The sequence below is a fragment of the Pan troglodytes genome, chromosome 23, assembly GCF_028858775.2.
Source record: "Pan troglodytes isolate AG18354 chromosome 23, NHGRI_mPanTro3-v2.0_pri, whole genome shotgun sequence".
Classification (NCBI taxonomy): domain Eukaryota; kingdom Metazoa; phylum Chordata; class Mammalia; order Primates; family Hominidae; genus Pan; species Pan troglodytes.
Window position 1 is genome coordinate 52,429,629 of NC_086016.1, and position 25,352 is coordinate 52,454,980.

Genomic DNA, 25,352 nt, shown 5'->3' on the forward strand with positions numbered 1-25,352 from the left:
TCTCCTCCCTCACCTAGCCTGGCACATGAGGCAGCTCAGGTGTGGCCTCGGGGGCTACCCCCAGGGAAGGCCACCAACCATAGCGGGCCACGGTGTGGGCTGGCCTCTGGGTGTGAAGGGCTCCAGGATCTGGGCTGCAGAGGCGGGACTGTGCGAAACAGAACCCCCAGCTCCACAGGCAGGCCAGCCCCAGGCTCCTCCCCAGACAGACATCCCCGGGGGTGGGGCAGACCTGCAGTACCACCAGGGGCAGCCTGCCCCACCATCCCCGGCACCACTGGGCCTGGGGCCAGTCACTGTCACAGGTTCATGAATCTTACAGGGCAGGGTGGATCCACTGGGGGGGTGCGGGGTGCCAGTGTTCAGGGCCAGACGGGAGGGGCCCAGCCAATCCCTTCACACGCTTGGTCTTCAGAGAGAAGGCTTCTGAGCCAGGAGGGCCACTGTGTCAGGGCCTGGCTTGAGGCCACACCTGTGGCTGGGGGAGCCCAGAACAGTGCAGGGTCCTTCCCTGGTAGGCAGAGAGAGGCGGGGGTCCTTACAATCCAGGGGTATGGGAAGAAGCAGGCCCTGTGTCAAGGGATGTGAAACCACGGAAAGGAAGAAGGTGGAGGAACCTCGACCAGAAAGAGGGAAGCTAGGGCAGCTGCCTCCCTGGGGCCCCAGAGCCCGAGCACCCCCCACCAGCCAAGGCTCTGACCCACCCTCGGCATCGTGTAATTAGTCAGAGACCCAACCCCACCCCACCCACAGCCCCACCCCAAACACAAACAGCCACTACCCCTGAGGGAGGGAGGGGCTCTGGCCAGTCCCAGCCCTACTGAATCTCCCAGCCCCAGAGCACCTGGATCTGCCTCAGAGAAGGGAGGTCAAGGCTGGGGGGCCCCTTGCTGGCCACTGGGTGAGTTCTGAGCAGCTCACCACCTCATCCCCAAACCGTGTCCAAGGCAGGCTCTGGGCACAGGAGGTTCCCCGCCAACTTCCAAGGAGGACGGCCAGGCTGCAGCCAGAGGGACGGAGGCATGAGCTGAGTGAGAACTCCCAGCTCAGGGGAAGGCAGCCCTCGTGGCAGAGGCCTGGCATCCAAGTGCCTGCCTAGCTCAGAGAAGGCACAATATGAGGGGCCGGAAGACACAGCCTCTCCCAGCCAGTGCACCCCTGCCCACGCCCACGTCCCAGGGGGACCATCAGCTGTGGCTGGCACAGGGTGAGGCAGGGGGCAGGACACGGTGAGCACGGACGACGTCCTGGGATGGGAGGAGGACTGTGCCATATGGGCCCTCCCCACCACCTTCCAATCCAATTTCTTCTGCTCCACTTCCCTGGGCCGGGTCCAAGGCTCTGGGCTTTCTGCACTTGGGGCCAGCTGCCGGCTCCTCCTCCCCGATGTGGTCCCCATGCAGGCCGCCGGGCACACGCCCCGGGCGCACACACAGCATGGACCCAGAGCGCCAGGCAGCCACAGCCCTGGCCACACAGCATCGCAGATGACTCCTCACACAGACCTATCTCTGGCCTCAGTCTCCCCACCTGCAGGATGGGCTCACAGGCGCCATATCCAAGGGGGGTCGCAGGCGAGGACTGGCTGTCGGAGGGGCTTGGAGGGAGGCTGGTCCGTTAGTCAGGAGCTGAATAGGGAGTCCGTTGGGGCAGGAGGGCCCCCTGAGGGAGACCCCAGTGCCCTCCCTAGCAGCCTAGCCTCGCTCCTGCCTGCTCCTCCCTGGCACGCACAGGTCACTGGCACAGGGTGTGTCCCTGAACTTGGGCCTGGAGGGTACCTCAGAGGCTCTTCAGACCACCATTGAGACTTCTCGGGGCGAGGGGGTCCCTGGGTGGGGCGAGGGGGTCCCTGGGTGGGGCGAGGGGGTCCCTGGGTGGGCCCAGAGCTCCTCCTGTCCCATGGTCTCCCCCAGAGGGGCCTGGGCCCACTGCAGGCTCAGCAGGGCCTGCTGGGGCCAACCTTGGGGCTTTCTCCAACCCAAAGGTGACGCATCTTCTCCCCGCCCAGTCTGGGCAGCTGCAGTAGAAAGTGGCAGAGCTGCCCGGACTTGCCTGTCCTCCTCCTGGGGCCCTCAACCCACGTCCCGGAAGTGGATCCTTCTCCCACGCTGCAGCCTCCCGCTTCGGGTGGCTGGACACGGCTGGATAATCCAAAATAATTCTTTCTTGGCAGGCAGCCGGTGGGGGAGGGGGACTCACATTCCAAACCCTTGTTTTTCTCAGTAACTTCCCTCCTCTACTGGGGCAAGGAACCCCTGGCCAGACCTCAGGCCTCCCAGACCCCCCGGGACAGAGGTGGGCCCCCCATAGGTACCGTGGGAGGACTCAGATGTGCCAGGCCCACCTGCTTGCTTCTCAGTCGGCTCCGGGGATTTCTATGCAACATGCAAAAAGCTGACTCGCCACAAACATATGCCTGCTGGCCCTGCCCTCCGGGGGACCCTCACCTCTGGGCAGGAAAGGGAGGGCTCCTCCCACCAGCTGCTCAGCTGTTCCGTGCCAGGGTCATCTGGGCATGGGGCAGGCTGAGAGCCCCCACTTCCCGGCAGCCTCGCTCTCCCACCCGCAAAGGGCTCCTGAGGAAGCTCAACTTTAAAGCCTCACAGGCTGCGCCGAGCCTCCAAGCAAGGGCCGAAGTCAGACATTAAGTGGGGAGGGCGGGGGGTCCAGGGAAGGTGGGGCACAGGGAGCCCTCCAGGCCGCCCAGATCTGCCGGGTTTGGGGCTCACCCTCACCCTCACCCCATGTCCTGACTCTGCCACAGCCCACAGTGGGCAGACAGACCCCTTTCTTCCTTTCCCAGGGAGCTTCGGGAAGAGAAATCAAGGGCCTGGCAGGAAGCTCCAGGGCGCCCGGGCTCTGAGACCCCCAGATGACAGGGGGAGGCGGGCTCCCCAGATCTGCCGAATAGCCCGACCAGGGGCGCTGGCAGGGCAGGGGCTTCCTGCAGGAGCAGGGTGCGGAGGGGCAGGGTCAGCAGGGGACAGGCAGGGCCCGCGCCCCCGCTTCTGAGACTTTGTGTCTCGGGGGGTCCACCCAGACGCCACTCTGGGAACCGCGAGGAGGCCCAGGCCGTGGGGTCTCGCCAGGTGCGGGTGCTCTCCGCCCTGGTCCCCCCGCGCCAAGCAGGCCCCAGGGGGTGCGGGGACGGCCCCCGGGAGCTCGGGCAAATCCAGGCTCCTGTGCCGCTGAGCCTGGGGCCGGCCCGGAGCGCCCGCACCGCGAGACCATCTCCGCTCGGCGCACGGAGCTCGGCGGCTGAAGAGTGAGAGGCAGGCGCGGAGGAGTGAGAGGCAGGCGCGGAGGAGGGATCCGACGCGGCTCCGGAGGGACGCGCAGCCCCCGCCGCCGGGCCCGTCCCCCGAGTCAACACCGGGAAGGGAGTGGGGCGGGAGCGGCCCGGGCCTCGCCGGATGGACCGACGGACGGGGCCCAGGCCCCGGGAGCCCTCCGCGGAGCCGCAACCGCCGCAGGTCCCCGGGCCCCAGCGCGGCAGGCCCGAGCGGAGCGGCGCTGACGGCGAAGCCCCCCCCACGCCCAGCGAGACGTCCGCCGCAGCCCAGTCCCCCGAGCTCGGTACCTGCACGTCCGCCGCCAAGGCTCGATGGCGCCCGGGCCGCGCTCCGCGCTGCGCTCTGGCCCGCGCTGCTGCCATGGAGACGGGGCCTTTGTGTGGCCGAGGAGGGGCCGGAGCGCGCGGGAGCTGCCGGCCCCGCCCCCGACGAGGGAGAGGAGGGGAGGGCGGGGAGAACAGGAGAAGGGGGGAGAGGGAGAGGAAAGCGGAGGGGGAGAAGGAGGGGGAGGGGGAGGGGGAGGGGAAGGGGAGGGGGAAGAGGGGGAGGGGGAAGAGGGGGGGGAAGAGGGGGAGGGGGAAGGGGGGAGGGGGAGGGGAGGGGCAGCAGGAGCGGGGAGGGGAGGGGGAGCAGGAGCGGGGAGGGGAGGGCAGAAGAGATCCGGAGAGGAGGGGAGGGGACGGGAGGGGAGGGGCTGGGCCTGCGCTCCCCGCGCCCCCTACTTCTCCCTGGCCCAGCGGCCACAGCATCATCGTCTGGTAGGTTCAGGCACCCCAGTTCAGACCCAGGTTCAGCCAGGGCAGCACCCTGCCCACCATGCCACCGTCCAGGAAGCACGAGCGCCCACAGAGGCCCCATGGCCTGAGCACCCCCACAGGAACCCCGCAGGTCTGAGGGGAGGCCAGGGCTTGGTGCTAGGGGAGGGCATTATGAGTGCACTCTTGCCTGGCCAGAGGAACGTGAGGGTCCCTGCCAGTCTTGAGATGGGTGGGCACCAGACTCTCACTCCCAGACTGGAAGCATACCAGTCACTCCCCTGCGGCCTTCAGGGGTGGGGGCTGCTGGGCTTTGGCCCTTTCCCAGGGGTCTCAGGCCCTCAACCTCCCAGGGTAAACTGGGACCTGGAGATAGCCTCCCAGCACATCCCTGGCCTCCAGCAGCACCTTGGGATGCTGCACCCGGGACCCCACCCGGTCCTTCAGGGCCAGGAGGTGGGGGGGCTGAGACCTCTTTCTGGGGGTTCTGGTTTCTGGGACAGAGCTGGCCCCACTTCTGGCATCCCAGGCCCCAAGTCCTGGCCTCAGTGCTCCTAGGGTCCCCTGGGCTTGAGAAGAGGTGGTGAACCCTCTGCAGGGCCAGACCTTGGAGCACGCCTCCACTGCCCTCCCAGAACTGGATGTGCTGAACAGGAGACAGAAGCATTCCCCAAGCCCTTGCCCCCACCCTGGGTCACCCCTCCCTGGGGCCCGCCTTCCACCCAGACCTGCCCCGTCCTTGCAGCTGGTCAGCTTCCTCCTGTCCCCAGCCAGGCATCCCCTCCTCCTCTGCTTCCCCCACCTGGGATCTGCCCCGCCACATCCTGACAAACTCCCCCAGCCTGACTTAGTTCTTTCAGTCTCTGCCTTCTCCCACCCTCAAGCAGCCAGGCCTTGTTCCTGTCCAAAATCTTCCCTTGGGCCTTGAACCACAATCCACATCACGGCCACCCTACCCTTCACTGCAGAGGACCCCAAAATTACCAGGTTCTGACAAGGTTGCCAACTTTTTATCAAAAAAGGAAAAGACAAGGTCCAGTCACAAAAGGACATTTTAATACCAAAACTGTGGGAAGGCCACTATTCTAGACTAAAAGGGAGTCTTTAAATAGCCAGCAGGAAGCTTGAGGGTGAGCAGCTGTCCTTCCTGTCCCTGAGCAGGCCCTGTGTGCACCCTCAGCCCCTAGCCCCACTCCAGACCTGCTCCCAGCCCTTTCCACCCTCTAAGTTCTGTGGTCCCTGTCCTTTGGGAGGCCTGTGACCACAGCAGTCCTCACCCTCGCCAACTAAGTTCTGCCCAGCAAGCCCTCTTGCCTGCGGGGGCTGGCACTCTGGCCAGGGGTAGAGCTGTCTGGACCTTCCTGCCTCTTCACTGACTGCCCCTGGCCTGGTGTGCATGGGGCGGGGAGGGCCATGGCCCAGCCCTGGACAGAGGCTCAGCCAACTCAGAGCGGCCCTGACACTGGGGGGGCCACAAGAGGCATCCGGACAGATGGAGCTGGCAGGTCTCCACGCCCAGCCCCCACCCATCCACCCCAGGCCACATTCCACCCCAGGCCTCTTCTGCATAGGTGGGGACAGGCCCTGAGGAAGAGGGGCTGGGACACTACCCCCCACCTTAGCCTTGGCTTCTGCCCAGGGCAATGCTGGCCACCCCAGCCCGGTTCCCCCCTCAAGTTCCCCCTTCACACACCACTATGTGGCCTCACCAGAGCCCTCCAGGGAAATCTGCTTGTGCATTTCTGGATACACAGTGGCCAGGGTCCCTGGGGGCTCCTCAGAGACCAGCCTGAAGCCCCTCCCCTGCAGCCATGTGGGTCTGCAGCCCTCTGTGCTGTGTGGCAGCCCTCAGAAAGCCAAGTGAGGCGAGACTGTGCTGTGGGGAAGCACATGCTGCCATGGTCCTTGGGGTGCGCTCCCCAAAGTGGGGTCACAGTTGTGAGAGAGGTGGGTTGTCTTCCCAAGCTGCCCCGACACCTTGAAGTGGTGGTCCTCAGGGGACTGGTCACCAGCACAAGGCTTTTGCAGAGGGCCCTGGTGGAGGGCAGCTGATGGCAGGGCCTGTACTGGCCCCCCAGGCCCCATCTTATAGAGGTCAGCATTCAAGCTGCCCACACAAGAGGTGCCAGCATCTCTGCAGACCCTCTAGAGACCAAGCCCTCAGTGGGGAGGCTGGTCCCCCTGTGCTACATTCAGGAGGCCCAAGCTGCATTTGGGGCCAGGACCTTTCTCACCCTCGGGTCCCCGGCTTGCCCCTGCCACAGAACAGGTTTGCCACCTCGGCCTCTATGTGTTCTGTTTCATGTGGTCACATCCTTGGACCCTGCACCAGACATCTGGGGCTTAACAGCTCCCCTTGGTCACCCTCCCGGCTGCCTCCGCGTCTTGTCTGTAGAATGGGGACAGGGACAGGCTGTCCTGGGCTGCAGTTGGGCTGGACAAGTTGACATGTACCAAGTTCTGAGAACTACCTGGCGCCCGGACACCTGACCCCGCTGTCCTCGTGGCTCAGTCACACCCTGCACTGAAGTGGCTGGCAGTGCTCGGTCTGAGAGCACCAATGAGAACACAAACAGTACGTTGCGCTGAATGAAGGCTACATTCCTCGGACTGAATGGGGGCCTCAGAAGAAAAAGAAAAGTCCCGGCCGGGCGCGGTGGCTCATGCCTGTAATCCCAGCACGTTGGGAGGCCGAGGCGGGCGGATCACGAGGTCAGGAGATCGAGACCATCCTGGCTAACATGGTGAAACCCCGTCTCTACTACAAATACAAAAAATTAACCAAGCGCAGTGGCAGGTGCCTGTAGTCCCAGCTACTCGGGAGGCTGAGGCAGGAGAATGGCGTGAACCCGGGAGGCAGAGCTTGCAGTGAGCCGAGATCATGCCACTGCACTCCAGCCTGGGCGACAGAGCGAGACTCCATTTCAAAAAAAAAAAAAAAGAAAAAAAAAGAAAAAGAAAAGTCCCTCCCCCAGCCCTGTGTCCCCTGGCCAGCACCCGCCCGGCCTCACAGGGTACAAAGCCCAGTCTCCATGAGTGGCCCTCCCAGCACCCTGTCGGGCATCTGCATGGCTGGCTCGCTCAGATGAGGAGTCTGAGGGTCTGAGTGGTCAGGGGACCTGCTCCCGGGCACACAGTGCGTGATGCTGAGCAGGGCTTGGCTGTCCGGAGCCCTGACAGTACCATCACTGTGTGCTGTGCAGGGTCAACACCGTACCGCACCGGCCTCAGTGCCTGCAGGTGTCACGGGGGGAGCATACAACCCAGAGGTGGCTCTTAGGGACCTTCACCCCTTACCAAGGAAAGGGAGACATGCAGGCTCCAGCCAGAGGCAGGGTCAGGCCGAAGTCCAGAGCCCCTTGGGCTGCATGTGGGGGATGGACGGACACACTTGGACAACAGGAGCCCTGTCCACCTCCCAGAAGGGACGCACGGAGCTGGTGCCTGGTGGGGGCTCCAGGACTGGGAGCCAGGAAGGTGCTGTGGCTCTCCGAGAGCCAGGCTGAGCCAGCTCTCCTAGCAGAGGTGCTGGGCTGCACACGGCCCCCTGCCCAACCCCTACCTCCCAACAAACCACAGCCCCAAGCAGGCGGGGGTCCAGAGGGGCACCAGGGGTGGTGGGCAGAGCTCTTCACACTGCAAAGTGGTCTCTCCCTTTCTCAAGTTGATGACTATATGCAAAATAGCCTCCCATCCCCAGACAAGACGGGGGCTGTGTCAGGAGAGGGTCCCTCCTGTCCTGGGCAGCCTGTTGGGCTGAGGGAAGCATCACACACAGCGCAGGGGGGTCGGGGGCCAACAGATGGGCACCGGGAGGGGCAGACGGTAGACGCACCCACATCAGCGAGGGCTCCCAGCCTGTCCCCGCCCCCGTCCCAGCCTAAGGTCTGCAGAGGCCAGGTGGGACCCAGGAGGAGGCAAGGCTCTGCCTGCGAGGAACCCCTATGGTCAAGGCCATGCTGTGGTTCCAAATGTCACCTTTACTGCTGAGACAATGGTGGTGCAGGAAGGGGAGCCTGCAGTCTGGGCGGGGGGCCAAGGAAGGGGAGCGTGTGCTTGGCCCAGTGCCGCCACCACTGGGGAGTGGGAGGCTCAGCTAGGGCCCTGGGACCGTGGCCCTTGGCTCTGTTCTAGGGAGGGCACAAGACAGCCTGCAGGTCTTTGGGCAGGGAGCCGATGACCGTCTCGATGTACAGCTGTGCCCGCTGCAGCGTAGCCTCCTTCACAGGGAGCTGGTGGCCCTGAGCCCGCACCTGGAGGGGCAGCCATGGTCAGGGCAGGCGCAGCTCCGTGCCAGGCTGGTGGCGCTGGGACAAGGCTGGGAGGCATCTTACCAGCTTCTCACGAAGTTTCAGGACCAGGTCCACGACCTCCACCTCGGACTTGTCTTTCATCCAGGTCTCGATGTTCTGCAGGGCAAGACGGGGTCTACTGTCAGCAAGGCCCCTCACTGCCCTGGGCCTGTGCCCACCCCCACCATGTTCTGGCCCTCCCCAACCCCCAGCCTCTCTCACCGCCTCACAAATAGCCTCCAGGTGCAGGGCCTCCAGCTTCAGGGCCATCTCCTTGTGCCGCTGCCGGTACCAGCCATCAAAATGGGGGGACTTGAAAAACCGCCTGTGGGGATTAACAGGCGGGGGGCCATGGGGCTGACCCTGGGGATTGACAGGCGGGGGCCATGGGGCTGACCCTGTGGACCAAGGAGGGCTCAAGCTGCCTGCACCTGCAGTCCACGCACCTGTAGAGACCCAGCCAGTCGCCCTTGAGGATGCAGGTGAGCTGGGGCCCAGCATGCTCCAGGCTACGCAGGAAGTCATCCTGGCTGAAGGGCTGGATCTGGGGGGGAGTCTGAGAGGGGATGGGTGAGCCAGCACGTGGGAACTCGGCCTCACAGGCCTGCACCCGGTACGCTTCCCAGACACACTCCTCACCACTTCTGAAGACCCCCAGCCCCCACCCTGCCTGGCACAGATCCCAGGACAGCCTTTCCCAGGGAGCAGGCCCTGAGCCCCCCCCAAGGGTCCTACCAGCCACCTGCCCTGTGGCCCCCAGTTTCACAAACATGATGGCCTTGAGGCCTGTGGCTCCTGCCCAGCCACGGCCTCCTGCTCCAGACCTTCCCTCCTCCGGGTGAGGAAGGGAACCCGCCCTCCATGGACCCCACAAAACCCCCACAGGACCCCCACCTTCCAGGGCGTGATGCTCTTCTGCAGGGGCATGAGGCTGGCCATGTAGTGCTCCTGGGTGGGGAAGGGAGAGGAGTGAGCCCGGGGACCCATGCCCCCCAGCCCCGTCCCCCGCAGCCCCGTCCCCCCCAACCCCATCCCCCCAGCCCCGTGCCCCCCAGTCCCATGTCCCCCAGCCCCGGGCCTCACCAGGGGGATGATGAAGCTCTGGGTGAGCTCCAGGAGGTGCCGCCGCAGCAGGGCGCTCTGCACATCTGACGGCCGCTTCTTCTGCACGCCCTGCAGGGGAGAGAGGGCCAGGCCCTTGCTGCGCTTCACACCACACCAGGCTCCCTGCGTCCCCAGCCCCTGCCCCACAAACCATATACCTTGAGCAGCCGTTTGAGCAGCGCCTTGTCGCGGTGGAGGTGGGCCGTGTAAGCGGTGTAGAGGCCTGGCGGGAGGGCACAGCTGGCGCCCCACCCTTCAAGGGCCTCCCTCCCACACTCCTGCAGCCCCACAGAGGAGCCAGGGTGGGGGTCTCATCTGCCTGCAGCCCCATGCCCTTGGCTGCACCTGAAAATCTCACCCACCCACCCCCAGACACCGAGACCCACTGAAGAGAAGAGAGCGACCCCTCCCCAAGGGTTCTGAGCTCTGCTGCTGAGTCCTGGAAGAGGATCAGGGGTCTGGGGGCCTGGCTGCCCCACCCGAGAGACCCGCCAGGTACAAGACAGGCCTCTCCACGGTGGAGGGGCTCCAGGTCGAGGGGAGCACAGACCTGGCTTGGTGTCCAGGGTCTTCAACCTTGAAGGCTTTTTCAGCTTGACTTGCTTAGGCAGGTCTCCTACGAGACACGCCCGGTGGCCAGGCCTCAGTGCCCGCAGCTCTGGCCATCCCCACGGGCTCTGAGGCGGCCCCACACTCAATGAGGCTTCTGAGCAGCACCCCCTGCACCTCACCGGGAGCCTGACCTGACATCTTGGGCTCCCCGACTCGGAGGATGTGGGGCCAGTGCTGGAGTGTTTTGATAAAGAAAGGGTTTGTGACTCCCAGGACCACGTTTGGTCTAGACAGACAGAGAGAGAGAAGAGGCAGAGACAGAGGTCCAGGGAGGTGCGGGAAGGGCGAGAGGCAGGGCGGAGCAAGGGCAAGAGGCGGGGCAGAGGCGACACTTACGGGGCCTGCGTGCGTGTGGTGAACTCCTTGAACTCGCTGTCATGGATGGTGAAGTAGGGACGGAAGTCACAGCAGAACCTGAGGGGCTGCAGGCAGCTGTGGGCAGAGGCAGCAGGGAGCAGGTGAGGCAGGGGCAGCCCAGGCACAGCCGCGATGGTCCAGCTTCCCCAGCCGGGACCGGGCCAAGGCGATACCTGGTCAAGGCCAGCACCATCTCCGAGGACACGTCGGGCGAGGGTGCCAGGACTAGCAGGGGCTCCCCGAGGAGCATGAGCTCCCACAGTGTCTGCATATGAGTCAGCACAGGCCGGAAGCACCTGGGGCCGGGCAGGAAGGTCGGGGAGGTCAGGCAGGGGCTGAGACTCCTGGCCCTGGCCCCGCTCTCCCACCGTTCACCCAGGCTGGCCCAGGCGCTGGTGAACACAGCACGCTGCTCCAGGGTGAAGACAGATCTATCTGAAGATGTGTCTCGGGTTATCATGGCAACCCCAAGCTGTGACAATCCACCTGTGCTGGGCCTGGCCCTGGGAATGGGGCACTCAACCTGGACCCACCTGTGAGGGACCAGCCATCCCGAAGTGGCCCCAAAGCCGGGGCAGGGTCTGCTGACTTGGGCTGGGGGGTACCCGCCCAGACCCCTCCCGTCACCCTGTGCCCATCCCAAGTGCAGCCCTGGCTCCTGCCGGACCCAGCACAGAGCAGGATGGTCTCAAAGCCCAGGCTCCCTTGCAGACTTGTCCAGAGGCAGAGAAGACGGCCTCAGGCAGTGAATCTCTCCTGACAGCCTCTCCTTGACACCTGTCTTTCAGAACCTCCTGCCCACTGTGCCTATTTCCACTGGCTGCAGACATGTGGGCACCTGCTTCCTCTTCTAGACAATTCTCCCTCCTTCCTTCCAGAACTGTCCCAAGGGGTACTCAGGATGAGCGCTGCCTCCCTTGGGCAGTCCCCACATGGCGCTGGCCATACACACACACACGTGCACACATGCACTCACGCAGACACACACGCACACACATACTCGCACACAGATGCACACACGCACGTACATGCACGTGCACACACAGTGAGCTCCTCAAAAGCAGTGTGCAGAGCCCTAGGGGGCTCACCTGAACAGGTCCAGCTCGTGGACGCTAGCAAGAACCACTGGGGCTGGCAGCAGGTTCTGAGAAGAGGAGAGTGAAGGTCAGGGCCAAGGGGAGGCTGGCACCCCTTGGGCCCCAAGCAGCCCCTGCCTCACAGCACAGGGGAAGGTGGAGAGCACCCAGCCCTACACCAACACACAGCCTGTGGCTTTGCCTGGGTTTGACAACCCCGCAGGGTGAACCAGGGAAGCAGGTGTGGGACCACCCGGCCCAGGAGCAGGACTCAATCGGGTGAAGCCCAGCTGTTTCAGCTCCACCTCCACCTCAGCTCCCACCTCTTGGTCATACTGCTTCGGAGGACTGGACTCGGACTTGTCCACCCTGGATGGGATGCGCACCTGGGAGAAGGAGGGAGCAGCTGCCAGAGGGAGTAGGGCATCCCCACACACCTGCAGAGCCTACTCCCCAGCCAGCTGGCTCTCACCTGGACAACAACGCCCATGACAGGTAGGTTCAGGGTCTGCCCAGGCGCAGGCGCCGGCCACTGGTCGATCTCACTGCACACTGCGGATGCAGTAGCCCGCATCAGGACCCTCCCCAAGGAGAAGCTGCTGCCGAGCCCACCAGGGGCCACAGCTGGGATGATGAGACCACGATGGCCACGACTGATGGCCACTCACCTGCTTCCAGGCAGGGCGCCAGCTTGTCAAAGTACTCGGGGGCAATGAGGCTTAGCAGCGCTTGGAACAGCCGGACAAAGGGCAAGCGGGACACCAGCACCAAAGACTGCAGGGCCACGGGGCCAGTTAGAGGCCCAGTGCCAGGCCTCACCCTCGCCACTCAGGAGCCCACGGGGACCACCGAAGCCACGCTCACCTGGAGCTGGCCCAGGGTAGCACGTCCCACCAACTTCACAGGACAGCTGCCCCGGGAACGCCTGACTTGGACCCCAGAATTATTAGACAGGAGAAAACCCAACACCGAACTCCCTGGGTGGCGGCCGGTGGGGCTGGACCCTAGGGCCTTCGGAGGGAAACGCACGGTGGCCAGAATTTCTAGAACGACCTCCCCGGGGCTGAGCAGCTTTTACTCTCTGCCTATGGCTTCCAGGCTGGGTTGCCCTGACACTGACAGTGTGATGACCCTCCAGCCATCAGTGAGGGGCAGCAATGTCCTGGACCAGGACAGAAGGGCCTTGGGTCCCATGCCAGGCAAGGACAGGGCGGGGGGGGCGGTGAGGACAGGGCGGGGGGGCGGTGAGGACAGGGCGGGGGGGTGGCGAGGACAGGGCTGGGGGGCGGCGAGGACAGGGTGGGGGGGGCGGCAAGGACAGGGCGGGGGGGCGGCAAGGAGAGCTGGACACAGCCCAGGTGGGGCTGCAGGAGGGGTGGGCACTGCTGGAGGCTCAGGGCCCCTTGCCCGCCCACAGCCCCTCCTGCTGCCTGCCAGCTCCTGCCTCTCTCGAGGTGCCAGCCCAGAGTGGCCAAGCAGCGCACCTTCTGGAAGTAGCCCCTCTTCACAGAGCTGTCCTTCACCTGCCTGAAGTACACGTAGCCGAAGTAGTGTGCCGGCTCCCTCTGGAAGGAGCATGGTGTTAGCCAGGCACGCCCCATCCAGACCACCTGGCCAGAGCACGGTGTTAGCCAGCTATGCCCCACCCAGACCACCTGGCCAGCCCCAGGGCTGGGAGTGGCAAGGAGCATGCAGGGACTGCTGCAGATGGAAGCCTGGAGAACCAGGAGGCTCCTGGAGCTGCTGTCCGTGCACTCTGGCCACCAAGGTGGAGGCCAGGAGGTCCTGGGCTCAGAAGGTGGGTAACACCCCTGCTGATACAGCAGGGAGTCCGCTGGTGTAGTGGAGAGGGGCTCGGGGGGCTGGGGGCCCTGGGAGGGCCCCTGTTCAACTATGCAGATGCCCAGCCACGGATGTGTGGTGCCAAGGGAAAGTCCCAGGGACCCTGGGGAGACCCTGGAAGAGCTGGCCCATCCTCAGTTGGGGCTGGTGCCTGGGACTGCAGGGCCAGTGGGGCCTGGCCAGCTCCTCTCCTGCCACACAGGGCCCAGGCACTCTGAAGGGGCTTCTCCTACCAGCCTGACCCTGGCAGGACCCTTGGGGAGCAGGGGAGAAGCAGGCCAGAGACGCAGCCCAGTGCTCACCTGCAGTGCCACAGGGGCCCTGCTGTTGTAGTGCCTGTCGTCGGCATGCCAGGGGCTCCTCTGCCCTCCACACTGGCGCATGCGGAAGCTGAACTGAGTGTCTCCAAGACAGCCTGAGAAGGGGCAGCCCCACCACACGGGTCAAGGCCGAGAGCCTCTTCTGCAGGCCCTGGAGCTGGTGACCGGGGAGCAAGGGCCCTGCGAGCCTGGCCTCTGCTGGTAAATATACCCCAGAAACCAGCCTGGCTAACACAGTGAAACCCCGTTTCTACTGAAAATACAAAAATTAGCCAGGCATGGTGGCACACACCTGCAATCCCAGCTACTCAGGAGGCTGAGGCAGGAGAATCACTTGAACTTAGGGGGCGGAGGTTGCAGTGAGCTGAGATGGTGCCATTGCACTCCAGCCTGGGTGACGGAGTGAGACTCCATTTAAATAAAAAAAGCCCCAGAAAGAATGCCCAGCCCAAGGGGTCTGTGTTTCCCAATGGGCTCCTATTCTGACTTCTGTACACCCTGCACCTACAAGTCTTAGAATATATTCGCATAGAAAAGCACCTTCAACTTCTCTGGGAGATTGGCTTGACCTGCTTGAGATAGAAAACCAGGCACCAGAAAATGGCCACCCAGATGTCTATACCCTGGGGCAGGAGCAGGAGGGAGGCCCAGCCCCTGGTGGCCACTGTGTGGGGTGTAGGAGACTGACTGTTGGTCCCTCTGCAAAGAGACACCCTTTCTACGTGAATCTGGGGACCGGCCTGACCTGCTGCAACGCGGGGCTCTGGGTGCCTCCACGGAGTGGGCATGGGGCTGGTGCTGCTCACCCCTGTGGCACTCTGGGCACCGGGGCAGCCGAGGCAGCCGTGATGCCCCTGGCCCAGGCTACAGGGATGCCCAGCTGGCTTCATGTCCAGCCCCAGGAAAGGTGGGGTTGCCTACCTGAGTGCGAGTCGGGAAAAGACAGGTAGCAGATGCTGCTTTTCTGAAACATATAAAACCCCGGTGAGGGCCGACCCACTCCTGGGTCCTGTCCATTCCCAAGAGGGCCGGGACTCACCTCCTTGTCTGTGAGCCGGAAGTCGTTCGGATACACCAGCTGCAGAGGAAGACAGAGTGCTTGGTGACACCATCTGCCCGAGGAGGCGACACCCCTCGACAGCATCTGCTGGACTGTGACCGTCCCAGCAGCTGCAGCGTCTGTCTGTGGGGCGCAGGTCAGTGCCCAAGGTGCTGGCTCGCCCCCTGCTCCCTGTTCCAACAGCACGCTGCATCCTCCCCACACCATCTTCTCTGTGTTCCAACAGCATGCTGCATCCTCCCCACACCACCTTCTCTGGCTGTGATGTCTGGCTCCTTGCTGACCCGCTCCTATCTCTGACCTCCAGGCACCAGGCCCCGGGCAACTCCCCTGCCGGCCAAAGGCTTCTCTACTCCCACCTCCCCAGGCCCCTCTCAGTAAGAGGCCAGCACAATTGGGTGGGCTTCCTGACCCCTTTCTCACACCCCTGGTCCTCACAGCCACCCAACCACCTCTTGCCCAGACTGCAGTTGGGCCCCCCTGCCCCTACCCACCCGGACATCTGTTCACAGCATCAGAAGGGTAGTGCTTCAGGGACCCAGAGGCCCCCTCACCCGGGATGGTCACGGGGCTCCACCTGGCCGGCCCTCCATCTCCCTCACCACCCGCCAAGTCAGAGGAACCCTCACCCGGGACGGTCACAGGGCCCCACCTGGCCGGCCCTCCATCTCCCTCACCACCCGCCAAGCCAGAGGCCCCCTCACCCGGGACGGTCACGGGGCTCCACCTGGCCGGTCCTCCATCTCCCTCACCACCTTCCAAGCCAGAAGGCCCCTCACCTGGGATGGTCACGGGGCCCCGCCTAGCTGGTCCTCCAGCTCCCTCACCACCCGCCAAGCCAGAGGGCCCCGGTCGTGCTGCTCCCCCAGCCTTTGCTCAGATGCAGGCCCAGAAGCACCCCTGCCCCACGATGGCAGCTTGCTGTCAGGCCCTCTCCCCGTCCTGCTCAGCAGTCTTCACCCACCCTCCCCCTGCCAGGGCCTGTGCCCCACCTGTAGCGCCCAGCCGGACAAGGCCTGCACCCCCAGGAGTGGACAGTGGGGGAGAGCATGATGCTAAGCAGGCGCTGAATGACTTGGAAGACAGGTGTGCGCTGACAGAGGCGGCAGGTGGGGCAGGTGAGCCTGGGAGCCCAGCCCAGTAGGTCCACGCACACATGGACCACTTTCCCTCTAGGGAGCTCCCAGAGCCCCCATTCCCAGTGGGCCCTGCAATGTCTCCTGGGCTGCCTGAAGCCTGCCGGGAGGGCCTCTGCACACTGTCCCTCCTCATCCCATCTGCCCAGCTTCTCCACTGAGTTGGGTTTAGGCTATAACAAGGCTTCTTCCAAGGTGTGCCCTGAGCCCCCAGTGAGGAGCCGGGCCCTGGATGAAAGCATCTGCCATTTTGTTTTTGAGAGACAGGGTCTCGTTCCCTCACCCAGGCTGGAGTGCAATGGCACAATCACAGCTCACTGCAGCCTCGAACTTCTAGGCTCAAGCGATCCTCCCGCCTGAGCCTCCTGAAGTGCCGGGAGTGCAGGCGTGAGCCACGCCCAGCTTGCTCTGTGAAAATAGCTCTGCTCTTCTGTTTGCTCTGGGCTTGCTACCGTGGTCCTGCTTTGTCTCTTCCAATGCAGAGTAAGTCTCTCTAAGGACCCTGTCCTGGTTACTTCTGCCTCCCAGCACCTGGCACAGAACAGACCCTCCCCAAATACAGTGTTCGTGGAATGTGTGAAGAGGTCTCTGAGGTTTACTAGAACAGGTGGGTGGAGGGGAGCTAAACAGGCACCAAGGAGTGGTCAGGAGGAGGACGAGGGTGGAAGCTGGGAGTAGGCTGGACCCACAGGGGTGCCTCAGGATAGCTCCATGAGGGGCTGGAGATATAGGGCCACTCAGCCTGAGCCTTCATGTGTCTGCACTGAGGAGAACTGAGAAAAGGCGGGTACCTTCTGCCTGGGGTCAGGACTCTGCACCTGGTCTGCCAGTCACAGGAGCCTGTGGCCTCCGAGCTCCGTGCCCATGCCCAGGGGGCCCTCAGCATGTCTGACCAGGGAAAGCCACATTCTCAGGCTCATCCTTTTTGAGAGTGTCCCTGGGGCGCAGGTACAGCCTGAAGCTGAGTACAAAGCCAGGGGTCAGGCCACCCAGGGTTGGCCACGCCAAGGTTAAGGGGACAAATGGAGCTGATCTTCAGGGCAAGGAGGCCTCCCAGGTCAGGCTGTGCCCTGCTCGGGGTTCCATGAGGGTCTTGCCTGAGCCCTGCACAGGTCCCTGCTCCTGGTCACCAGTCACCCGGAGGAAGACTGGGGGTGGGAGCTTGGTTTGGAGAAGACACATGCAGGGAGCGGTTCTCAAGGTATGGCCGGGCCACCCTGGGATCCCGGGGGTCACAGCCCTTCTCCTGTGTGAGAGCCTCCTCTCTCATCTTCACCCTCAGGTACAGCATGGCTCCCAGAAGCCGCGGTGTGTCCTGTCCTGGAGGGCTGAATGCAGTGCTGATGAGAATCCAGCTGTTTTCCATTTGGTCGGACTTTTTATTTTTTATTTATTTATTTATTTATTTATTTTTTGAGACGGGGTCTTGCTCTGTTACCAGGCTGGAGTGCACTGACGTGATCTCAGCTCACTGCAAACGCCATCTCCCGGGTTCAAGCGATTCTCCTGCCTCAGCCTCCTGAGTAGCTGGGACTAAGGGTGCACGCCACCACGCCCGGCTAACATTTTTCTATTTTTTAGTAGAGACAGGGCTCCACCATATTGGCCAGGCTGGTCTCGAACTTCTAACCTCGTGATCCACCCGCCTTGGCCTCCCAAAGTGCTAGGATTACAGGTGTGAGCCACCGCGCCCAGCCCTTCTAACTCTCAAAAATGTTTTTTAAGACAAGGTCTCACTGTCACCCAGGCTGGAGCGCAGTGGTGCGAACACAGCTCATTGCAGCCTCGACCTCCTGGGCTCAAGCAAACCTTCCACCTTAGCCTCCTGAGTAGCTGGGACTACAGGCGTGCGCCCCCACACATGGCCGATTTTTACACTGTTGTGCTACAGGCGTGTGCCCCCACACATGGCTGATTTTTACACTGCTGTGTAGAGATTGGGTCTTGCTATGCTGCCCAAGCTGGTCTCAAACTCCTGGACTCAGCCTTCCAAGCAGCTAGAACTACAAGCCTGTGCTACCACGCCCAGCTAATTTCCTTGGTTTTAACTCCTGGTAAACATTGATAGATATAACCAATATTAAAAAAAAAAAAAACTCTTTGGGGTCCTCAATAATTTTTTTTTTTTTTTGAGACGGAGTCTGACTCTGTTGCCCAGGCTGGAGTACAGTGGCGCGATCTCAGCTCACTGCAAGCTCTGCCTCCCGGGTTCACAACATTCTCCTGCCTCAGCCTCCTGAGTAGCTGGGACTACAGGCGCCCGCCACCATGCCCAGCTAATTTTTTGTATTTTTAGTACAGCTGGGGTTTCACCGTGTTAGCCAGGATGGTCTTGATCTCCTAACCTTGTGATCCACCTGCCTCGGCCTGCCAAAGTGCTGGGATTACAGGCGTGAGCCACCGCGCCCGGCCAATAATTTTTAAAACTACAAAAGTGTCCTAAGACAGCAGAGTATGGGCACTGCTGCCTGGGAGGGCATGGCTGCCAGAGTGAAAGTGGTATTCTAACTGACCAGAGTTCACTCCAGAGACCTCTGAGGGAGCTGGGATGTTGAGAGGTAAATTTTCCATTAGAAAAAAAATTTTTGTCTTTTTTTGTTTGTTCTGAGACAGAGTCTCACTCTGTCACCCAGCCTAGAGTGTAGTGGCGTGATCTCCGCTCACGGCAACCTTTGCCTCCCAGGTTCAAGCGATTCTCTTGCCTCAGCCTCCAGATAGCTGGGATTACAGGCGTGCCACAATGCCTGGCTAATTTTTTGTATTTTTAGTAGAGATGGGGTTTCACCATGTTGGCTAGGCTGGTGGTCTCAAACTCCTGACCTCAGGTGATCCGCCTGCCTTGGCTTCCCAAAGTGTTGGGATACAGGCATGAGCCACCGTGCCCAGCCTTGTTTTTTTTTTTTTTTTCTTGAGACAGAGTCTTGCCCTGTTGCTCAGGCTGGAGTGCAGTGGCACAATCTTGGCTCACTGCAAACTCCGCCTCCTGGGTTCACACCATTCTCCTGACTCAGCCTCCCAAGTAGCTGGGACTACAGGTGCCCACCACCATGCCCGGCTAATGCTTTTTTTTTTTTTTTTTTTTTTAGTAGAGACGGGGTTTCACTGTGTTAGCCAGAATGGTCTTGATCTCCTGACCTCGTGATCAGCCCGCCTCAGCCTCCTAAAGTGCTGGGATTACAGGTGTGAGCCACCACGCCCGGCTTGTTTTTTGTTTTTTAACAGACAGGGTCAACCTCCAACTCCTGGACTCAAGCAGTTCTCCCACCTCAGCCTCCCAAGTAGCTGAGACTACAGGTTTGTGCCACCATGCCTGGCTCTTTTTTTTTTTTTTTTTCCTTTTTGAGAGCTGCACTCCAGCTCTGTCACCCAGGCTGGAGTGCAGTGGCACGATCTCAGCTCACTGCAACCTCCACCTCCCGGGTTCAAGCAATTCTCCTAACTCAGCCTCCAGAGTAGCTGGGATTACAGGCATACAATGCCCAGCTAATTTTTTGTATTTTTAGTACAGACAGGGTTTCACCATGTTGCCCAGGCTGGTCTCAAACTTCTGAGCTCATGCAATCCGCCTGCCTCAGCCTCCCAAAGTGCTAAGATTATAGGCATGAGCCACTGCGCCCGGCCTCATTTTGTATTTTTTGTAGAGATGTGGGTTTTGCTATATTGACCAGGCTGGTCTAGAACTCCTGGGCTCAAGTGCTCCTCCCACTGTGGGCTTCCAAAGTGCTAGGATTACAGGCATGAGCCAGCACGCCTAGCCTTTTTTTTTTTTTTTTTTTTTTTAATTTTGTTTTGAGACAGGTTCTTGCTGTAACCCAGGCTGGAGTGCAGTGGTGATCATGGCTCACTACAGCCTCAAATTCCTGGGCTCAAGCAATCCTCCAGCCTCAGCCTCCTGAGTAGCTATAACTACAGGTGCATGCCACCACACCTGGCTAATTTATTTTTAATTTTGGTAGAGACAGGGTCTCGCTATGTTTCCTAGGCTAGTCTGGAACACCTGGCCTCAAGTGATCCTCCTGCCTTGGCCTCCTAAAGGGCTGGATTATAGGCAGGAGCCACTGCGCCCAGCCCAAGAGGTGAGTTTTCAAGAGCTGAGAAGGCGGAGCCAGGCCCTTTCCTAAGCTGACCTGTACACTCCAGTCACCCCACAGTCCTGCCCAGCCCCTCTCAAGCCAGATCCCTTGTCACCCCACAGCCCTGCTGGCCCCTCTCAAGCTGGACCCCTCATCTCACAAGCAGGCTGCACTGCACTCATTTCCATGATGCTCCCATGTGTACAGTTGCGGGGGTATCCTGTGAGGGCTAAGGGGGAGTCCTGTGAGCACTATGGACTCTGAACCACTTACTCTCCATATCACTGGCACATAGTGTGAACTCCTAAAGGGCAAGAGCCTTGTCTACTCACTTACATGCTGGGCACCAGTATTGTGGGGCTGGGCTGGTGATAGCTGCTCAATGTGATCTAAGGTTTTGTTTTTTGAGACGGAGTTTCGCTCTTGTTGCCCAGGCTGGAGTGCCATGGTGCGATCTCGGCTCACCACAACCTCCGCCTCCTGGGTTCAAGCGATTTGCCTGCCTCAGCTTCCTGAGTAGCTGGGATTACAGGCGTGCGCCACCACGCCCGGCTAATTTTGTATTTTTAGTAGAGACAGGGTTTCTCTCTGTTGGTCAGGCTGGTCTCAAACTCCTGAACTCAGGTGATCTGTCCGCCTCGGCCTCCCAAAGTGCTGGGATTACAGGCGTGAGCCACCATGCCCAGCCTTCAAAGTGATTTACTGAATGAGTAACTGAATCACCAGCTCCTTGCCTTTTGCTTATGTTGGCATTTTGAAACAGGACCCCCTCCCCTGTCTCTTCTCAGCATCCAAGACTTATTTACCTAAGCCCATTCCTTCCTCTGAGCTGCATGCATCCCAACTAGAGTCTTCCTTCCACATCGCAGAACCAAGCACAGTCCTGGGGCTTTGCAGTGCTTAGCTGGGCTGAGCTGTGACTGAGTTGCACAGTGGGTGCTCCCTAAGTCTGTAAGTGACTAAAACGACCTCGATCTTCCCTGTGACTTCCAGGTGAGGGAGGAAAGGCAAGAGTCATGTGCTCAGGCCCCGGTGGATCCACTGCCAGGTTTCTGCAGAGACTCAGTGATCTGCAGGTGCCCAGATCATTGCTATGGAGGGTTTCGCTCATGGACCTGGGTCCCCAACACTCTGCCAGCTGACCATGCCCCCAGTCCGAGCTGAGCATCCCCAGCAAAAGCTCAGGAGTCCAAGCACACACAGCCTTCAACAGCTCAGAAATAACTTTCCGAATGGGTTTTAGAAAATAACACGAGAATGTCTTAAGGAACAGAGGAACCTCCTTTTTTTTTTTTTTTTGAGATGGAGTCTCACTTTGTCGTCCAGGCTGGAGCGCAATGGTGCGATCTCTGCTCACTGCAACCTCCCCCTCCCGGGTTCAAGCCATTCTCCTCCTCAGTCTCCCGAGTAGCTAGGACTACAGGAGTGTGCCACCTCACCCGGCTAATTTCTGTATTTTTAGTGGAGATGTGGTTTCACCATGTTGGCCAGGATGGTCTCAAACTGCTGACCTTGTGATCTGCCTGCCTCGGCCTCTCAAAGTGCTGGGATTACAGGCATGAGCCACCGCGCCCGGCCAGGAACCTCTTAACTTCTTTTGTGATTTTGTGGGGAACAATCTGGGCAACAGTATTGAACTAAGAAAGGTTTTCAACCCTGGGCAGGTCACCACACTTCTTGGTACTCAGCCCCCACCCAGTGGTGCTGTTTGAGGCTGTGCACCTGCTGGGGACCGTGTGTGGTGGGAGGGGCTCCAGAGAGTGCTAGAGTTAACGCTTTTCTGTTTAGAAGACTATATGCTTCTTATGGCCTCTTGGAGTTCAGCAGGGCCTTAGAAAGCATCTCCCAACCACAGAGACGCGCTGCCTGGCTTTCCTGATGATGATGATTTGGCCTGATCTTGGACACCTGCGGTAATAGAGAGCTCACTACCCCTCACAAGGTTCCTTGCGCCAGCGCGGGGAAGCCTCCCTCCATCTGCAGGTGGGCCTCCCCTGTGCTGGTCAGCTCCCTGGTGTGTGTTACACAGGACACAGAGAAGATCATCCTGCGGGGGGGCCTCCCTGGAGGAAAGGAGGCTGCCTGTGTGGGTAGGTGAGTGGAGGCCTGCAGGCAGCAGAAAGACCACATCGAAAGCCCATGGGCACAGCCGATGAACAGACCCCCACGAGCAAGAACACCACAAGACGCAGGTGGAGGGACAGGGACCCATGGGGTCTGGATCTGATTCTAGGTGAACAAGGAGGCGCTGCAGGGTTTTAAGCAGGAGAGCCACAAAGGTTGAACTCTGGGGTGCAGCTGGGGCGGGGATGACATCAGTGATGGCAGCAAAGGAACGGATCCGAGACCTTTGTTGCAGAAGGAGCCGTCAGCCTCGCCTATGCCCAGAGATGGGATGCGGAGCGGAGGGTAAGCCCGGGACTCTGGCGGGAGCCACTGAGGGGATGAAGGTGTCACTGCTCCGGTGGGGAATGGAGGGGGGAGATGTGAGACATTTACTGGGAAAAATCGAAAGAGTACCACTTAGGTTATGCAAAATGCTCCATCCCAATGTGAAGACAAGATCCGACTCCGAGCAGCTCGCCTTCCCTCCTCGGCCTGGGGAGCGCTTCTGGAGCCCGGAGAAGAGGCCCCTCCAGGAGGCGGCGGCCGAAGGCCAGGGAGAGTGCGGGGCGGCCGAGGGCCCCAAGCGAGGCGGGACTGGCCTCGAGAGGCGCAGCCCTGCCCACCCGCCCGCGCCCGCGCCCGCGCCCGCGCTCGCGCTCGCGCCCGCTCACCTCCAGCGCCTGGCCCAGCTCCAGGTCGAAGGTGACCACGCACACGCACTCCAGCCAGGCGGAGAAGCGCGCCCAGGGCGCCGCCGGGGTCCGCGCCGCGCGACCTGAAGACGTGGGTCCAGCCGCGCCCAGGCAGCCGCGAGCCCGGCGAGGCCCTGTGCCCAACAGCGCGTCCATGGCGGCGGCCGCGGGTTGCCGGGGGAACGCGGGCGGGGGCGGCGCGCGTCCGGGCCGCTCCTCAGAACAGTCGAGCGGCCGCCGCGGCCCAGTGCGGCTCCCGCACGGCCGCGCGCCCCCTAGCGCCCGAGAAGCGCCAGCGGCCGGGCGCCGCCCAGGGCACCAGCGAGCCGGACGCGCGCGGGCCAGAGCGGCCGGAGCCCACTGGGGGACTTCCGGGGAAGCGGCAGAACTGGGGCCTTCCAGGGTCCACGCCGTCTGAGGCCCGAGAGAGTCGGTTCGGCCCCGGTGTTCGCGGATCCCGGCTCGCGGGAGCCTCGGGGCCAGGCCAGGGAGGCAGAGCAAGCTGCAGCCAGCCGGCGCCGGGCTCGTCGGGCTTCGCAGGTCCGGCCAGCCTACCTCGCCCCACCGCGCAGGGGCCAGCGGCGTCGCGGGCGTTTTCGTGGCGGAATGGCGTCCTCACTGAGCGCCCAGCCACCACCGCGGACTCGCGCTCGCTTCCTCTGGGGCCCGCGCGGCCTGGGGTCGTGTCTGACCGCGGGTGTCCACGCAACACCTCTGCAGTTTCACTTTCCGGGGGAATCGCGGGGACCTGGAGCGAACTCTTCCCTCCCTCGCGAGGGCCCCGGGCCCCGCTGTGGTCCACAGAGCACCTTGAGGCCCGGCGTGGAAGGGCGAGTTTGGGGCTGTCGGTAACTTAATGAGGCACGCCTTTGAGTCGTGGGCCTCATGACGTTTCCGTGGAAGGCGGGCCGCATGTACTGTGGTGGTCCCTTCAGATTACCACGTGTTGGCCAGACGCGGTGGCTCACGCCTGTAATCTCACCGCTTTGGGAGGCCGAGGTGGGGTGGCGGATCACGAATCCAGGAAATCGAGACCAACCTGGTGAAACCCCGTCTCTACTGAAAATACAAAAATTAGCCGGGCGTGGTGGCTGGCGAGCGCCGTAACCCCAGCTATTGGGGAGGCTGAGGCAGGAGAATCGTTTGAACCCCGGAGGCGAAGCTTGCAGTGAGCTGAGATGTCGCCATTGCACTCCAGCCTGGGCGACAGAGTGAGACTCCATCTCAAAAATAAAAAAATAAAAGATTACCACGTGTTGTTCGGATCATCTGGCCTAGGTGTGGGGTAGGCTGTCCCATCTAGGTTTGTCACATAACAAAATCGCCTAATGACACATTTCTCAGGACATAGCTTCACCGTTGAGTAGCACATGGCCGTATTGTTTTTTGTTTGTTTCTGTTGTTTTTTTTGAGACAGAATGTTGCTCTTGTTGCCCAGGCAGGAGCGCAATGGCATGGTCTTGGCTCACTGCAACCTCTGCCTCCTGGGTTCGAGTGATTCTCCTGCCTCAGCCTCCCGAGTAGCTGGAATTACAGGCGTGCACCACCACGCCAGGCTAATTTCTGTATTTTTGGTAGAAACGGTTTCACCATTTTGGCCAGGCTGGTCTCGAACTCCTGAGCTCAGGTGATCTGCCCGCCTCGGCCTCCCAAAGTGTTGAGATTACAGGCGTGAGCCACTGTGCCAGGCCCGACTGTATAGCTTTTATTTTTATTTTTAGAGGAAAGGTCTCACTCTCTCCCAGGATGGAGTGCAGTGGCCCATTGCAGCTCACTGCAGCCTCGATCTCCTGGCTCAAGCTATCCTGCCACTCAGTCTCCTGGGTAGCTGAGGCTACAGGCACACGCCGCCATACCCCATTATTTTTTTATTTTTATTTTTTGTTTGTTTTTCTGGAGATGGGGTCTCATGCTGCCTGGGCTCATTTTCATTTCTCTTGGGTGTGCATAGAAACCAAATTGCTGAGGCATGACCTGGGTATATGTTTAGCTTTCCCCAAAGCAGCCATACATTTAAAAACATTCCTACCAGGCCAGGCGAGGTGGCTCATGCCTGTAATCCCAGCACTTTGGGAGGCTGAGGCTGGTGGATCACCTGAGGTCAGGAGTTTGAGACCAACCTGGCCAACATGGTGAAAACCCGTCTCTACTAAAAAATACAAAAATTAGCCAGGCATGGTGGTGGTCGCCTGTGATCCTAGCTACTCAGGAAGCTAAGGCATGAGATCGCTTGAACCTGGGAGGTGGAGGTTGCAGTGAGCCAAGATCGAGCCACTGCACTCCAGCCTGTGTGACAGAGCGAGACTTTGTCTCAAAAAAAGATAAAAAAAGAAAATGGAAACATTCCTACCAACAGTTTATGTTTCCTTTGCTCCACATCCTTCCAAACATTTGGTGTTGCCAAGCGTCTTCATTGTAGCCAGCCAATGAGTGGGTAGTGGTATCTTGTGATTTTTTAAATTTTGTTTATTTTATAGAGAAGAGATCCCATCCTGTCACCCAGGCTGGAGTTCAGTGATGTCATCATAGCTCACTGCAGCCTGGAACTCCTGGGCTCAAGGGATCCTCCTTCATCGGCCTCCCAAGTAGCTGCAACTACAGGCATGTGCCACCGTGCCTGGGTATTCTTGTGGT

General features: G+C 61.1%; 2 protein-coding genes across 17 annotated transcripts in view; both read right to left on the bottom strand.

The window, feature by feature from the left end:
* PLXNB2 (plexin B2) overlaps nt 1–3,811 on the bottom strand; it is a 33,517-nt gene extending 29,706 nt beyond the window's left edge. For 2 of the 13 annotated variants that reach the window (XM_054675893.1, XM_054675898.1), the window contains exon 1: nt 3,581–3,681. The gene's annotated coding sequence lies outside the window, so the exon portion shown is untranslated. Of the gene's footprint in view, nt 1–320; nt 512–844; nt 1,001–3,580 lie in introns of all 13 variants that reach the window. The other 11 variants (XM_063807760.1, XM_054675896.2, XM_063807754.1 and 8 more) reach the window with 11 other exon arrangements.
* A 4,197-nt stretch (nt 3,812–8,008) lies between these two features.
* Nucleotides 8,009–23,017, bottom strand: DENND6B (DENN domain containing 6B). Of its 4 annotated transcripts, none has more exons than XM_016939483.3 (21): nt 22,698–23,017; nt 14,691–14,729; nt 14,573–14,615; nt 13,634–13,746; nt 12,974–13,054; nt 12,354–12,500; nt 12,158–12,263; nt 11,962–12,041; nt 11,813–11,875; nt 11,502–11,557; nt 10,587–10,709; nt 10,393–10,488; nt 10,188–10,282; nt 9,995–10,060; nt 9,603–9,667; nt 9,424–9,513; nt 9,235–9,288; nt 8,787–8,896; nt 8,563–8,665; nt 8,383–8,457; nt 8,009–8,301 (listed from the first exon to the last, which is right to left on the bottom strand). In XM_016939483.3, the coding sequence occupies exons 1-21, from the start codon at nt 22,872–22,874 to the stop codon at nt 8,179–8,181; spliced, it is 1,905 nt and encodes a 634-aa protein (XP_016794972.1). In that variant the 5' UTR covers nt 22,875–23,017; the 3' UTR covers nt 8,009–8,178. The 4 variants fall into 4 exon arrangements, with proteins under 4 accessions (XP_016794972.1, XP_016794971.1, XP_016794974.1 ...); XM_016939482.3 differs by having other exon boundaries at nt 12,974–13,099; XM_016939485.3 differs by lacking the exon at nt 12,354–12,500.
* Between the last annotated feature and the right edge of the window lie 2,335 nt (nt 23,018–25,352).